Source organism: Vulpes vulpes, chromosome 3 (genome assembly GCF_048418805.1).
Source record: "Vulpes vulpes isolate BD-2025 chromosome 3, VulVul3, whole genome shotgun sequence".
Classification (NCBI taxonomy): Eukaryota; Metazoa; Chordata; class Mammalia; order Carnivora; family Canidae; genus Vulpes; species Vulpes vulpes.
The window spans coordinates 103,935,505-103,951,073 of record NC_132782.1 but is presented as its reverse complement, the minus strand read 5'-3'; the positions used below and the strand labels follow the sequence as shown (position 1 = coordinate 103,951,073).

Sequence of the window (15,569 nt, the reverse complement as noted above, 5' to 3'; positions counted from 1 at the left end):
TTCTTGTTTAGACAGTTTTGCTGGTACTGAGGATTTAGTCTGCTTCAATGCATTGCTAACCACACCCTAGTAGCGTGTGGGTGGAGGCAGAGAGGGGGCTGGGCATTAATTTACACTCTCGCATTTGCAGCTGTCCTGTCAGAACACTACCATAGGCGTACTGTGATTATTGCTGAGGGGGTAGATGGAGCTTACAGTTTCAGAAGTGCATCAGGAAGACTGTAAGCCCAGTTTAGCACACCTGAAGCCCCATTTTGATTTATTTATCCAGTCTCTAAATAGTGTTCTGTTACAGAAATGCCCTTGGAATGTCAAGAGTTACCATATTTATTAAAAGTAAGATTTAGAACATAGTATTAATCGTCCATTTAACTTAGCATGAGACTACATTATCTTAAAATTATAAAAATGTTTACCTAAAATTTTTTACAAGGATTTGTCAAAGTTATTAGAGTCATAGAAGTACATTATTTCTTATATAGATTATTTAAGATAATTTTCGTAAATAGAGTCTACCATATGACTTATATTAGGCACTGGACCAGCAAATAAACAAACTAATTTATTAGAAGCAGTCTTTCCTGTCCCTCAGAAAGTAATTTTAAAAGATGACATATATAAATGATTAGTTAATAAATCAGCTACAACACCCTAGCTACTTAGACCTTTTAAGGTTACTGCAATTAAATCGTTGGCTTATAATCTGACCCTGTGGTAGGTTGAGAGACTTTGTTAAAATTAAGTTGGGACTCTCTTTTGCCTGCGTGCTCCATCTAACCCAACCACAGGGACCTCTTTTAGCCAAAAAGGGAGAAGAAAGATAGATGTGGATATCTGCTCTCTCCTGTGACTCTAAAGGAGCCTGATAAATGGAGTATACTGGGAAAAAGTAATCCATGATTTTTCATCCTTTGTTATTTTAAGGTATCAGTAATAAGGCACTATTGAGACAAAAAGCAACAAGACATATGTTGGAATAACATGTTTTGGAATTCTCTCTTTGGTTTGGAGTTAATAATCACCCTAATTAGCAAGTATCATACCCAATGTTTTTCTAACTCCTTTAAACTAATCCGTACTGTTGGCTACCCTCACCTGCTGCCCTCACTATTATTGACAGGAAGTGTAGTCTTTTGGGAGTCAGGACTCCAGTCTCCTCTGCTGACTCAATCTGTGAGCATGGGTAAGTCTCAGAAGCTCTCTGTGTTGCGGTATGCCCATTGTAATATCCGTATGGTAGCTTTCAGCCCATGTGTCTCTGGCTGCCCTTCCTCATTGCATCATGTGTTCTTATATCTCATTATCACTTTTGCCTTGTGCTGTTCGTTGGGCAGCAGAACCAAAAAGAATGGAAGATAACTTCCATCTCAGTTAGCAGATGTAATTCTCCATAGATACAAATTAATAATGTCGCTGTTTATTACGTTCCTTGCAGATGTATTATTAAACATACATGCCAGCTCACCCAATTAGTCAGACTTTCCCCCCATATTTAAAAAGAAAGACAAATTGACTCAATTGTGTTATCCTAAAAAAAAAAAAAAAAGAAAGAAAATGAAAAAAACCTTGTATCTAATTTAGGATAGGCAGTATCTTTCTATTCATGGTATTTAAGGGTTGGCAGGTATGTGTTAACATTTTTGTAATAGCATTAGACTATCAATTAAAAGACAATATTTTAACTTTTTTTAAAACCCAAATTATTCATGTTATTTTCTGGTCATTTATGTTGCTGTTTTCATTAAGGAAATGATTATAGTTGGGTGTCTGTTTTACAAAACTTAGATTTTTGATATATGATTTCTATGTTTAATGAAGATATAACAAGAAAAGCAAAAGTCTGATTTTATAACTTGCCTTTGGTTCTTGTCGGCTAGTTAAAGAACTAACAAATACTAGAATTTGTCAGTATTCTGCAGATTTGAGATTCATAGTTACAAACTAGGAGACCCTCTGTGACAGAAGTCGTGATCCTGACATAGTGGCGAAGAAGCATATTGATTGGGCTGCTTGATCAAGGTGCCAGCATGTTGTATATAAGAGGAAAGTTTGTCATATCTGAATATTCAGTTATCCAAGATATTTTTAAAAATCAGCATTGCAAGAGTGGAAATAGGGATTATTTTACTATTACAAACATTTACTGAGTGATCCTTGTGTCTCCTACCCTAGAATAATTCTTAGATTTTAAGCCTCTAGTAAAATGTTGGCAGTCCAAAATGTATTCTCATAAAATTGTTGGACACATAGATCCTTGAAAGTAATTCTTTCAACTATATGCAGAAAATTAATTTAGAGATGATTCTTGCAGATAACTGAGAGAAGAGAACCCAATTTTAAAGAAGAGGGCTATGAAAAAACAAAAGAGGTCTGTCAAGTCAAGCATAGAGCCTGCTCTGTTGTGCTAAATGTGTAGTGTCAGGCCACACAAAGCCCATATCTTTAATCCATAAGTAGGAATCATATTAGATGTACCTCATAAGTTACTGAAAGGCTTAAAATAATAGAGCTCTTATACTGACTAGCATGTGCACAGTACATCATAAGTACTCAGTACATGTTACTGGTACCCAGTACTATCGCTTGATGTAAAAATACCATGAATGAGGTAATATGCACTGTGGTTAAGAGCACCAGCTCTGGAGCCACGCTGTGTGAGTCTAGGTCATACTGGCTGTGTGAACCGAGACAAATTACTTATCTTCCCCTTGCCTCACTTTCTTCATCTGCAAAATGGGGATCATGGTAGTACATGCTTCTTAGAGTTGCTTTGAGGATTAAATGAGTTCATGTAAGTAAAGCATTTAGAACAATGTGGGCAAAATAATTAGCACTTTATTTGTTATGGTTATATATGTATTGAGCACTCAGTACAGTTGACCCTTGAACAACATGGGTTTGAACTGCATGGGTCCACATATATGCAGATTGTTACTGATAAATAGTACAGTCCTGTAAGTGTATTTTCTCCTCTTTATGATTTTCTTAATAACATTTTTTTTTCTGTAGCTTTATTGTAAGAGTACAGGATATGATACATGTAACATAAAGAATATTGTTCACTGACTGTTGACCTCATCTGTAAGTTTTCCAGGCAACAGTAGGCTCTTAAGTTTGGGGGAAGTCAAAAGTTGTTCATGAACTTCAACCCCCATGAAGTTCAATTTCAATTTATACTAAGTGAATACAGGTTTTCAGAATTCCACCATGATATTTTCTAACTTAGTGTTTTTTTCAAAAGTCCCAGTCATTTTTGTCCCATTTTCCACAAGGATTTTTTTTTCTTTATTGTCAAAATGACGTGCAGTTTCTTAATGTCTTTCCATGTACCTTCATAGCATTCGGAGAGCAGCTTATCTGATGAGAGCTATGAGGGCAGATGTGTAGGCATGGATTTCCCATGAAGTCTGTCTCTCTTGTTGGTACTGCCAGTTCCCACAATCCTAGCATTCCCTGGGCATCAGTCAGTGTCTACAAGGAACGATTTTCAAATATTAAAGCATGTGAAAAGACAAACAGGCCAAAACTCAGAGCTCTCTAGGGACTATGACCTCCAAAACAGACTCTGTTCTGACATTTTCACAGGCTGCTTGAAGGAATTCCAGCAGGGCCATTCCATTTGGTAAACTCCTAAACAAACCCTCTGTCATCAAGGACTGATTGATAGATTTTTCTCCTTCTTATGTACTTGTTCTGAAGAGATTAGGGTAGTAGATATGGTTGCTTAGATGCTTTTAAGGCATTTGATGTATATGATAAGTTTTGTACAGAAGACTTCTGGTATTTTGTAGTAATAAAACCGTTATTTGTTATGTTTAAAGAGATTTCTTGCTCTGAGTTGACTTTTTAAATTCTTTTTCATTTTGATTCCAGGAAATCTGTGTCATAATCACATCCCACAATTAAAATTTTTTCATTACAAACCCAATTATTTAACAAAGAAATTGATTAAATTTGGGGATGACCTTTTAAAAAATAAATATATATGTATACAATGACTTGTTTCCCAATGACCTTTGGCATACGTGAAAACAAACAGTTCTAGTGTTGTAGGATATTATTCTATGAAATCCTGGTGTGATGGCAGTTGTTTAGATGATGCTTTAAATTCAATTAATTAGGGGAGGGCAGATTTATAAGTTTTTCAATTAATCTGAATTCTCCTAAAGTATTATTTTATACATTTCTTTTAGAAAAAAATAGTATGCAAAAAATAAATGAGAAGGGCAGAACCCAAGAGATTTAGAGCCTGAACAACCTAAGGAAATGGGTAATTAGGATTTATTTGGTTTACAGTTGGCCTTAAATGCTACCAGCCTCATGGTTATCTCAGGATGGACTCTATGAGTGGTGTGTATGAATTTCCAGGGGTAAACAGCATTTTGCATTTGAAGGGTCAGGTTTTTTGGGAGGTTTTGTGTGGTTTGTTCCCTTCTTTGCATGTTTCTTTTCAATAAGTTAATCCTGTGGGTGAAAGTACTGAAGTTTTAAGTACTAAGCAGAAGAATCCTACACAATTAAAACTTTCCTGTGGGAAAAAAAAAAAAAAAACTTTCCTGTGATTTGATATCTGATTCTGGTGTAGGAATATAATATCTATTGAACATATTTTAAAATGGGGTGCAGGAAGTAAATTGGCATATGATTTCAATGAAGCCTGTTAATGTTAGTAATACAGTTAAAACTCATTTTATTATATTTTAGTAACCCATCAGAAACCCAAGATATTTTAGAGGTCTTCTTGGTAAAATAAAATGGAAACAAAAGTAAAATAATAAGGTGCTTAGTAATTGGTCACAAGTAGTTATTGAATGTCCTAAAGAATTATGTGGCTCTTGATTGATGTATAAAATATGTATGATGAAAAAGATTTATGTGCTCATATTACTGTTTTTCTCAAGCCAAGAATAACAAAGTGATATTTAACTAGACATACTCTTAATATGAGAAAGTGTTACTTTTCTGATATATTTTTCTAACATAGATGTTTGTCTCTCACTGTCAGTGAGATAGTCTCTTCATCTTCCAAAAAACTGGAATTTGATTAAATAACTCAGACAAAGTAGTGGAATCTCTGGCTGTATAACTGTGTGCTTGTTTATTTGCGCATAGAATTAGAGTCACTGCTTGATTGCTTGCTGAATGCTTTTAGATCCCTCAATGAAAACAAAATGTTTATACCTTCAGAAATTTGAAGATTTTATTCGGACACCCAAGTGTAACTTGGAGGATTTTCCAGATCAAAGAATTTAAACTTAAACCAAGCAGATCAAGTTAGAATTGAGAAAACTGAAATTTAAAGAAATCCAAGAACTTAGTCCTAAACTGTGAATTTCAGAACCTAATGGTTTTAGACAATACTTTGGTTTTTATTCTGTTACACTGAAACTATGTAACATATATTCTCATCATAAAAGTGTATGCATTTCTTGAATGACCATGGATGTTTCATGTATCCTTGAGGGTGGAATGGTATATAAATGTTAGTTAGGTCCAGTCAGTTTATAAAGTTGTTCAAGTCATATATTCTTACTAATTTCCCTTTTTTTTTTTTTTTTTTTTGTTCTTCAGTTGCTCAGAGAGGTATGTTGAAAACTCCCAACTAGTATTGTGGATTTATTTCTACTTTCAGTATTTTTTTTCCTTCATATATTTTGAGGGTCTATTATGTGGGGTTTTTTTGAAATTTTTTTTTTAATTTTTTTTAAAGATTTTATTTATTCATGACATAGAGAGAGAGAGAGATAGAGAGAGAGAGAGAGAGGCAGAGACACAGGCAGAGAGAGAAGCAGGCTCCATGCAGGGAGCCCAATGTGGGACTCAATCCCGGGTCTCCAGGATCACACCCCAAGCTGAAGGCAGTACTAAAACGCTGAGCCACCAAGGCTGCCCTATTTTTTTTTTAATTTAAATTCAATTTGCCAACATATAGTATAACACAGAGTGCTCAGCCCATCAAGTGGCCTCCTCAGTGCCTGTCACCCAACTACCCCATTCCCCCACCCACCTTTCCTTCCACAACCCTTTGTTTCCCAGAGTTAGGAGTCTCTCATACTTTGTCTCCCTCTCTAATTTTTCCCATTCAATTCCCCTCCTTGCCTTTATAATCTCTTTCACTATTTCTTATATTCCCTGTATGAGTGATATCATATGATGATTATCCTTCTCCAATGGACTTACTTCACTCAGCTTAATATCCTCTTGATGGATTGATCCCTTTATATTATGAAACCCCTCCATTCTTAGTAATGACCCTTTTCCCAAAGTCTACTTTGGTACTAATATAGCCCCTCTAACTTTCTTATGCATTATTTGATAGGTCGTTTCCTAGCTTTCACGTTTAACCCATCTCTACCTTTATGTTGACAGTACCTTTCTTATAGACAGCATAAAGCATGATCTTCCTTTTTTTAGTTTGGTCTGACACTCTGTTGTTCAACCATAATGTTTAGATAGTTTACGTTTAGGGTAGTTACTGATTTATCTGGCATATTAGTTGTCTGTAGCTGTGTAACAAACTACTTCATACCTTAGCAGCTTAACGCAAGACACATTTATCATCTCACTGTTTCTTTGGGTCAGGAATTCAGGCACAGCTTAACTGGGTACCTTCTGCCTCATGGTCTCTCATGAGCCTGTAGTCAGGTGTCAGCCAAGGCTGGGGTTTCATCTGAAGGTCCACCTGAGGAAGGATCTGCTTGTAAGTTGTTGCCAAGATTCAGTTCCTTGAGGGCTGTTGGACCAGGGAGCCTCATTTCCTTGGTGGCTGTTGGCTAGAGGCCACCCCTATTCCTTGCTGCATGGGCTTCTCAACATGCCATCTTTCTTTGTTAAAGCTGGTAAGAGAGGTCTGCCAGCAAGACGAAAGTGATCTTTTTTTTTTTTTTTCAACATTTCCTCAACATTGCCGTACTCTATTGTTTAGAAGCAAATAAGAGTTGAGAGGACTGAACAGGACCATAAATCCCAGAGGGCAGAGATCTTAGAGGCCACCTACTACAATTGAATTTAAATTTATCATTTTGCTGAATGTTATATTGGTCCAGTCTGTTCACTATTCCTTTATTCCTCTTTTTTTGCCCCCCCCTTTTTTGTTAATTCTTTTTTTAGTATTTTTATTTTTGCAACATCCTTTTAGCTATTCTTTTTTCAAATGTTCACTGATCTTTTCTAATGAAGATCTAATATACTGCTAATCCTATCCAGTAAAATGTTTATCTTAGATAATTTATTTTTATCTCTGTAAGTTCCATTTTGTTCTTTTTTACATTGTCCGTTTCTCTCATCACCATATTCATGTTTTTCTTTAAATATTTGTACATAGTTATGGTTGTTAATTGTTCTATTTTTTTTCTGTCGTTTTTGGGTCTGTTTTTATTGACAGATTTTTCTCCTATTTTTTTTTTTTTTTTTTTAAATTTTTTATTTATTTATGATAGTCACAGAGAGAGAGAGAGAGGCAGAAACACAGGCGGAGGGAGAAGCAGGCTCCATGCACCGGGAGCCCGATGTGGGATTCGATCCCGGGTCTCCAGGATCGCGCCCTGGGCCAAAGGCAGGCGCCAAACCGCTGCGCCACCCAGGGATCCCAGATTTTTCTCCTATTAAAGTAACCTTTTCCTGCCTCTTGGCAAGTAGTCTAGTAATTTTTTTATTAGATATAACTTTGGGAGTGTTACATTGCTTGAGTGGCTGGATTTTGCTTTGATTGTCTTCCTTTAAAGTGTTGGGGCTTTGCTTTGGTTAGAGTATTGGGTGTTTGGATCAAGGCCTTTTTAACACTTTGTTAGGAAAGACATAAGGTAGCATTCACACCAGCAATGGTGCCTTACCTACAAGGCCTTGACCGCCTTTGGAATCTTTGCCGAATGCCCTACTAAATGCCCCAGGGAGATCTTTTTGCTCTGACTAGTTAGAGCTCGAACACCCTCAACCTTGGGTGCACTTCAGAAGTTGTTTCGCTTATGGTTCCCCAGTCCTTTACTGCCCAGCCTTGTGAAACTTCACTGTGTGTGCATATAGCTTAGGACTCAGCAGAGATGCCAGGACATCCCTCTGCAGCTTTCCAGAGCTCTTTTTCAGCATAGGCTCTCTTGTTCAGAAATCTGCACTGCATAGCTTCCCGTGAGCCCTCATCTCTGGCTCCTCGATTCTGCAAGCCTGACTAGCTTTGTTTGAGGGCTTGTACTCTCACAGTCTGGAAATTCCTCCAGGCAGGGAGCTCAGGCAGCTGAGAGCTCATCTCAGTTGTTGCCTTTTCCCTATGAGTCCCAGTACTGCACCGCCTGCTTCCCAGGGCAGGAGTGCCATGGTTTCATGTGTTTTGTCCACTTGTCTAGTTTCCTATGGTGAGTGGTTAAGTACAGTTCTTGTTATTCCATCATAGCTGCAAACCAGAGTCTAGAATGGGGGATTTAACATATGGCCTGTGCTTTTCCACAAAGCCATGTCTCCTTTCTGACTGGACTGCCACAGTGCCGCTTTGTGTCTGGACCATCCCCTACTCAGCACTCAGACCCTGTGGGCACAGCAGGCTGCCCCAGCCTATGGGTTAAAGGCCGAGGCTGAGAGTTATGAGGGCTGTTTATGGCAGCCAGCCTTCCAGCTTTTGCTGTTGGCACAGGATGGTGAGCAAGAGGACCATGAAAGATACCAAGTTAGGGCCAGTGGCCTACGTACTCAGTTCAAGAGTCACCATGCATTGGTAGGGCCTCAAGGAGGAAAGGATTCACATGTTGACAGAATCCATTCTTCATTAATAAAGAAATTATTATAAATTATTTTCTCTTCACAGAAATGTTGAAATTAAGAAAACTTCTCTTTGCCTCAGTATTTGAATTTGATTCAATTTGGCAAAAGAGTCAACCTTGAGAAGATTTAGAAAATACAAAGATGATATTTTTCCTTCTCACATGTGTATTAATGGAAATTTTCTTGTCAAGAATATCTAGGTTCTATTAAGTGAAAAAGCATAGAATTAAATTGTTGATTCACCATGAGTGCCACTCACCACCCTCTCTCTGTTGTCCCATCAGCCCCACCCATGCCCTCCAAAAAAGAAAGCATAGGAAAAATCACCTGCAGAGAATTCCATCAGATTAGTTTTGGCAATTTACCTACATACACACTACTCTCACCTGCATTTTCTATAGTGTGCATTTTTCATAATGCACATATAGTGCTTGTATATCAAGGAAGGAAGAAACTTTCTTTAAAAAATACATCACATATGTAACAAAGTATTAGGGTAATTTGGTAGCTCCTGATTATGTTATAGTATTGGGAGGATTCTTCTGAGGATAAGATTCTACTTAGAATTCTTAGATTCAAAAAAAAAAAAAAAGAATTCTTAGATTCTGCTCAAGGGCCACTAAATTTCAGGTTGACTATTCACAACATGAAACAGATTCTCATACCTTGTTGACAGAGGCTTAAAGGAGAATTTATATTGATAAAATTTTACATGGTGTAATAGAAATGAAGTTGAAGATCGCTGAGGTCACCTGGGGATCACAGAAACACAATTTGATCAAAATCCCTGTAATCTGGGTCCCATGGTCTATACTTCTGCATCACCCCTGGGCACAGTGGTTGATGGCTCCCACCCGGGTTCACATGGCCTCTCTGGCTGCCCATCTGTGCCCTCGTGTGGCTGTCTCTCCATTGCTGAGAAGCCGGAGTGGGTTAGGAGACAAAGAACAGATGGGAGTCATTGGCAGTGGGCAGGGTGAATGAGGCTTAGGTGTCAGAACTGGCCCCAGAGACCCAAAAGAACAGAGCCTGGATCAGGTGTGCCGCTCCATCAAACGGCCGTCAGATTGATTCTCAGTCCTGTTGCATTCAGGTGATATGTTGACAGTAACAGATGGGAACCAAATTAATAAGACACTACTTGAATAAATGAAAAAGAAAAAATATTGTGTTTTTGAAAGTTAGAGTCCTCAATATATACTCAAACTGTGAACTTTAGAATATATTTGGTGTCTTATCAGGTTTCATATATACAATTCCATATGATTAGCCCAAGTGTTTGAAAAACATGTTTGCATTAATGTGTGAAGCAGTCTAAATATTCAAATGTGGAATCTTTCCAATCGAATTTTTATTTTTAAGCCATATACTTTTTATAAGGTTCTCTTCCCTGCCTTTACTATTTTTTTTTTTTTTTAGGAATATAATCGTGTAAATTATATACCTAACACTTATATGCCGACCTTCATAGTTACTCTGTGTCTTCTCACAAAAACAAAAACACTTTATTGCTCACTTCCTTCCATGAAGTAACCAACCAATATATATTTTTTAAAATCCACCTACAAACAAGGCCCTGCGTTAGGTTTTTCCATGTGTTTCTGCATATTATTACATTCTTCCCCAGTAGAGGGAAGGTTTCTTCCCTGAATAGGTAAAAGCATTTTACCTTATGAGGTAGGTTTTACATGTTTTCATTTTATAGGACTATAAACTGAAGGCCAGAGAGAGCAAATAGTGCAAGCAAAGCAGCTAAGAAGGAACATGTAAAGTTGTTTTGTTTTGTTTTTTTAAGATTTTATTTATTCATGAGAGAGGCAGAGACACAGGCAGAGGGAGATGCAGACTCCCTGCGGGGAACCTGATGTGGGACTCAATCCCAGGACCCCAGGATCCTGACCTGAGCTGAAGGCAGATGCTCAGCCACTGAGCCACCCAGGTGCCCCTGGAAACAGAGTAAAGTTTTAAAGAGAGAGTTGGTTTTAACACCACCTCTAAGGTTATAAAGAGTACTAGAGATTGTAAGGGTACTAACTAAGGTTATATAAGAGTATCAAGGTATTAGAGTAGGAAAGAAATTTTATTTGGAGGAGAGTTCAAGGTATTTTTAAGATAGACTATTTTAACTTTTATATACCAAAAATAGTTACAAAAGGTATAAATAAAGTCGCATGTAAAGCTAAAATTAAAAATGTCAAGATTTTGCTTGAGCCGAATCATTTTACTTTAAAAGCCTGTCAAAGATGACGGCAGTCTGCCATCACCATCAGCCTAGTCGAGGAGGCCAGGATGCCCCCTGTGGGAAGTTTACCCAGCGTGCCTGATGGGTGCGGATGAGGCTTGTGCCTGTGGACGTTCCTACAAGTGAGGGACCCTGGGGATGGTCAGCACAGTCTTCTCGTGGCGTGCCTTCCCTTACACCCAGATGCTTCGTGCTGGGAGGGTGACTGTATGGCCTGGCCCCACCGTCATTTGGAACAGAGAACTCAGGCAGTTTTGTGTGTCTCTTCATTCTAGCCTTATACTTTTGAAGGTGCTCAGCTAAATGAGTGGAGACATTATAAAAATTCCTCTAGTGGAAGATGTCCAAATAGTCCTTTTGTTCTTTTTAATCTTTTAAACAAATATATTTTCAGATTTGCTAGTAAAATTGAGAGCCTAATAATAGATCATCCTGTTAATGGCAATTTATTTCATAATAAAGTATTTGGCACTTAAAGACTAAAATAAGAATCTACTTTTACTCATTCTATAAATCAGTTGTTTCTTTTCTATGGAAAAAATATGAAGGGATGTTTTTCTGATTTTCTGTAGTAGGGTAATAATCCTTTTACATGTTCTTTTTGACTCCTGAACTTTGAACTTAGAGCAATTTATTAACTTTTTATTGAAGAGCAATTTATGAGTAAATTGCAGGTATGCCTGAATGTGTTAGCATGCATCTTCTAACCATAAATATAGTTTCCTGTGTACCACACTAGTTTTGACCCTCAGAAACTTAACATTGATACAGCTCTTATTTAATACATGCCCCATATTCATATTTCCCCACTTCTCCCAGTAATGTCCTTTATTGTTTTTTTTTTCAACCAGGATATCATCATGTCTCATTTACCGCACTTAGTTGTCCTATCCCCTAATCTCCCCTAATCTAGAACAGCTTCTCTACTTTTTTTAAAGACTATGTTTTTCAGAGCAGTTTTAGGTTTATAGTAGAATTGAGAGGAAGGCATGGGAATTTCTCATATCCCTGTTGCCCCCACCCATGCACAGAGGTCCCCCTTACCCCCACGGTCCACATCACTCACAAGAATGGCACATATTTTACCGAGGATGAGCCCACAAGGACACATTATAATCACCCAGCATCCATAGTTGACCTTAGGACTCATTCTTGGTGGTGAACATTCTGTGGGTTTGGACAAATGTATAATGCCATGCGTTCACCATTATAGTATAATGCTCTCTGTTCATCTCTTTGCTCCCTGTTCATCTCTTCGCACCCTGCCCCACCCCCCACCCCCAGCCTAGCAACCATTCTTCTTTTTATTACGTTTGTAGTTTTGCCTTTTCTAAAATGCCATATAATTGGAATCATCCAAAAGGTAACCTTTTCAGACTAACTTCTTTTACTTAATAATATATATTTAGGGTTCCTCCATATCGTTTCATGGCTTGAGAACACATTTCTTTTTAGTGCTAAATAATATTCCATAGTCTCCATGTACCACAGTTTGTTTATCAGTGGTCAACCTACGAAAGGATAGCTCAGTTGATTCCAAGTTTGGGCATTTATGCAGAAAGCTGCTATAAACATTTGCATGCAGGTTTTGTGTGGATGTAATTTTTCAGTTTCTCTGGGAAATACCAAGGAGCACGATTGCTGGATCATATGGTAAGAGTATGTTTACTTTTATAAGAAACCACCAAACTATTTTCCAAAGCGGCTGTACCATTTTACACTCACAACCACTTTTTAAATTTTTTCATCTTACACGACTTGGCATTTTAAAAAAGTCCAGGCCAGCTATTTTACAAAATGATCCTCAATTTGGATTTGTCTGTTTAGCTCTTTGTCAGTGTTCAGATTAAACATTTCGGTGGGAATATTACATAGGTTACGTGAATCACATCAGGAGGTATGTGGCATTTATTCCATTATTGGTGATATTCAGGTTAAACACTTGGGTAAGGTAATGTTCACCTCCTGTTTCTCCTATGTAAATGCCCCTTTTCTCTTTGTAAATAATAATTATAATACAATTAATTACAAACTGGTGTGTGTGTGTGTGTGTGTGTGTGTGTGTGTGTGTGTGTGTGTGTGAGATAGTCCTTTGAGACTGTCTGACTGTTCTGTTTCCCAGGCATCTTTCAGCCATGGTTTTAATGAAATTTTTGTTTAAATAAATTATTATAAAATAGGTACTTGAAATTAATGGTTTTATAATTCTGACTTTTCTTCTCTAGTAACTGGCATTCTTCTGAAAGGAACCTTTTCTAAGGGAAGTATCCCTATGGACTCCTAGATTGCTTGTTTTTTGTAATTGGAAAGGTACCATCCATTTCTGTCATCATTTTTGATACACAGATTGTCCCAAATTTGGCAAGTGAGAGCCTGTTCAAGGTGACTTTTATGTCCCTTTGGCCCATCCCCCTTAATTTTTGAGCATTCACTTTCTGCCACAGGATATTTCAGGATCGCCTTACACTTTCATGGTCTTATATTCCTTTTATTTTCATGTCTTTTCAGTAGACAGAGCTAGGACCTTTTTTTTTTTAAGAAAAAAAAATCAATTCCAGCTAGAAGAACTGTGCAGTCTTGAAGAAGATGAACAAAATCAGAGGATTTACATTTCCATATATCAAGACCTGCTGAAACACTATAGTAGTCTAGACAGATAAACAGTCTGACCAGTGAAACAGAAGAGAAATCAGAGATAGTATTTATCACTTAACTCACTACAAAGGATGGTCTTTTTAAATAAATGGTTTGGATTAAATATCCATTGGAAAGAAATTTACCTGGAATTCATACACACTCACACACACACTCACAAAATCCAACTGTGAAAGGTAAAACAATACAGCTTTTAGGGGAAAACATCTCTATAACCTTGGAGTGAACAAAAATTTTTTAAACAGGACACAGATAGCATGACTCTTAAAAGATTGTGTTATATTTAAATGAATAACTCTTGTGCACCAAAAGACATCACTGAGAGAGAAAAGGCAGCCTTTAGAATGGGAAGAGATATTCTCAAGCATATATTTAACAAGATTCTTCTCCAGAACATAGAAAAGACTCCTAGAAGCCAATAGAATAAACAAGACAAAAGCCTTGACACCAAATTCACAAAAGAGGAAATCAAATGGTATCCATATATATGGATATGGATATGTGTTCATTAGTCATCAGAGCAGCATGAATGCAGACTTCAGTGAGGTATTACCATGCTTCTACTAGAACAGCAGAAATGAAAAAAATGCCAGGTATATTAAGGAGGATGGTGTCTGGAACAGTTAAAGGATATGTAAATTGCTGTAACCATTTTTGAAAATTCCTGCATAATTCTAAGTATCAGCAAGTCCACTCCTAGATTTTATTCAGAAATGTATATGTTCATCAGAAGATGATGTATTAATTTGAGTGATATGAAATTGCCATTTTTTGTAGGTTCTATGAGCAATTTCATATAGTTCAATCTACTGGAATGCTTATAGCAACACTATTTGTTACAAGAAAATACCAGAGGCTGCCCAAATGCCCAGCTAACAGAAGAATGGCCTAATAAATTGTGACATATCACCCAGTGACATACGGCAAGGCAGTGAGCCCACTGCATGTATGTGTGACTCTCACAAAAAATAACCCTGAGTAAGGGCAGCTAGTTACAAAAGAGTATGTATGATTTGATTCCACTTATGAAGGACAAAAGCAGATAAAACTATGCTATAGTGTTGGAAATCAGAACAGCAGTTACCCTGTCAAGAGAGAAATGACTGGAAGGGAACCACAAAGCACTCTCAGGATACGGGAAATGTTCGATTTCCTGATGCCGGTTGTGTGAGCATGTTCAGTTTGTAAACATTCAACGAATTGTGCACTTATGACATGTGCCTTGTTCATATGTATATTAAAGTTAAAAGTTAAATATAAAAATAAAACAATAAATAATATTTTTCAAAGTCATAGGAGGATTATCTGAGAAACCACAGGGAAATGAATGACTTCTGTTCCTCCTCCCACCTCATTTCTACCATTAATATGTCACTATGCTTGTTTTTGACGGTTCAAAATAAGTTGTAAGCATCTGCACACGTTTCCCCTGCAGATGTCAACATGTATATCACTAGAGTTCAATATTTACTTAAAATGACCCTATTTTGAGAGCACGTCATCTGTGCTGCTCCTTCTTGCATTTCTTCCAGCCAGTCCATTGCCTGCCCTTCTGCCCTGTTGTACTCTGGGATGACATCAGTCTCTTTTGGGTCTGATTCTGAATATTTCTTAAAATAGTGTTGTCCAGGACACCTTTGCCTAATTTTAAGCTGGCTTTTTATTATGAAATTACTGAAGTTCTGTATATGCCTTTGGTACCTGTCAGATGTGCTTTGTGAATGTTCTAGTTTATGCCTTCTTTATTGATTTTCTTAAAATGTCTTTTGATGAGCAAAAGTTTTTGCTTTTGATGGAAGTCTAATTTACCCATTTTTTATGATTATGGCCTAAGAAACCTTTGCCTTACCCCCAAGCCATGGAAGAAGTCTCCTTTATAAAGCCTTCTAAAGGCTTTTAGGTTGCTGATTTCACATGTATG

At 37.3% G+C, this 15,569-nt stretch overlaps 1 protein-coding gene across 22 annotated transcripts in view; it reads left to right on the top strand.

The window, feature by feature from the left end:
* MRTFB (myocardin related transcription factor B) overlaps nt 1–15,569 on the top strand; it is a 271,363-nt gene that overhangs the window by 154,188 nt on the left and 101,606 nt on the right. For 11 of the 22 annotated variants that reach the window (XM_072753808.1, XM_072753809.1, XM_072753810.1 and 8 more), the window contains one exon: nt 1,121–1,183. The exons of the other annotated variants lie outside the window; for them this stretch is intronic. In XM_072753808.1, coding sequence (XP_072609909.1) covers nt 1,121–1,183 — 63 coding nt within the window. The remainder of the gene's footprint in view (nt 1–1,120; nt 1,184–15,569) is intronic. 22 annotated transcript variants of the gene reach the window in all.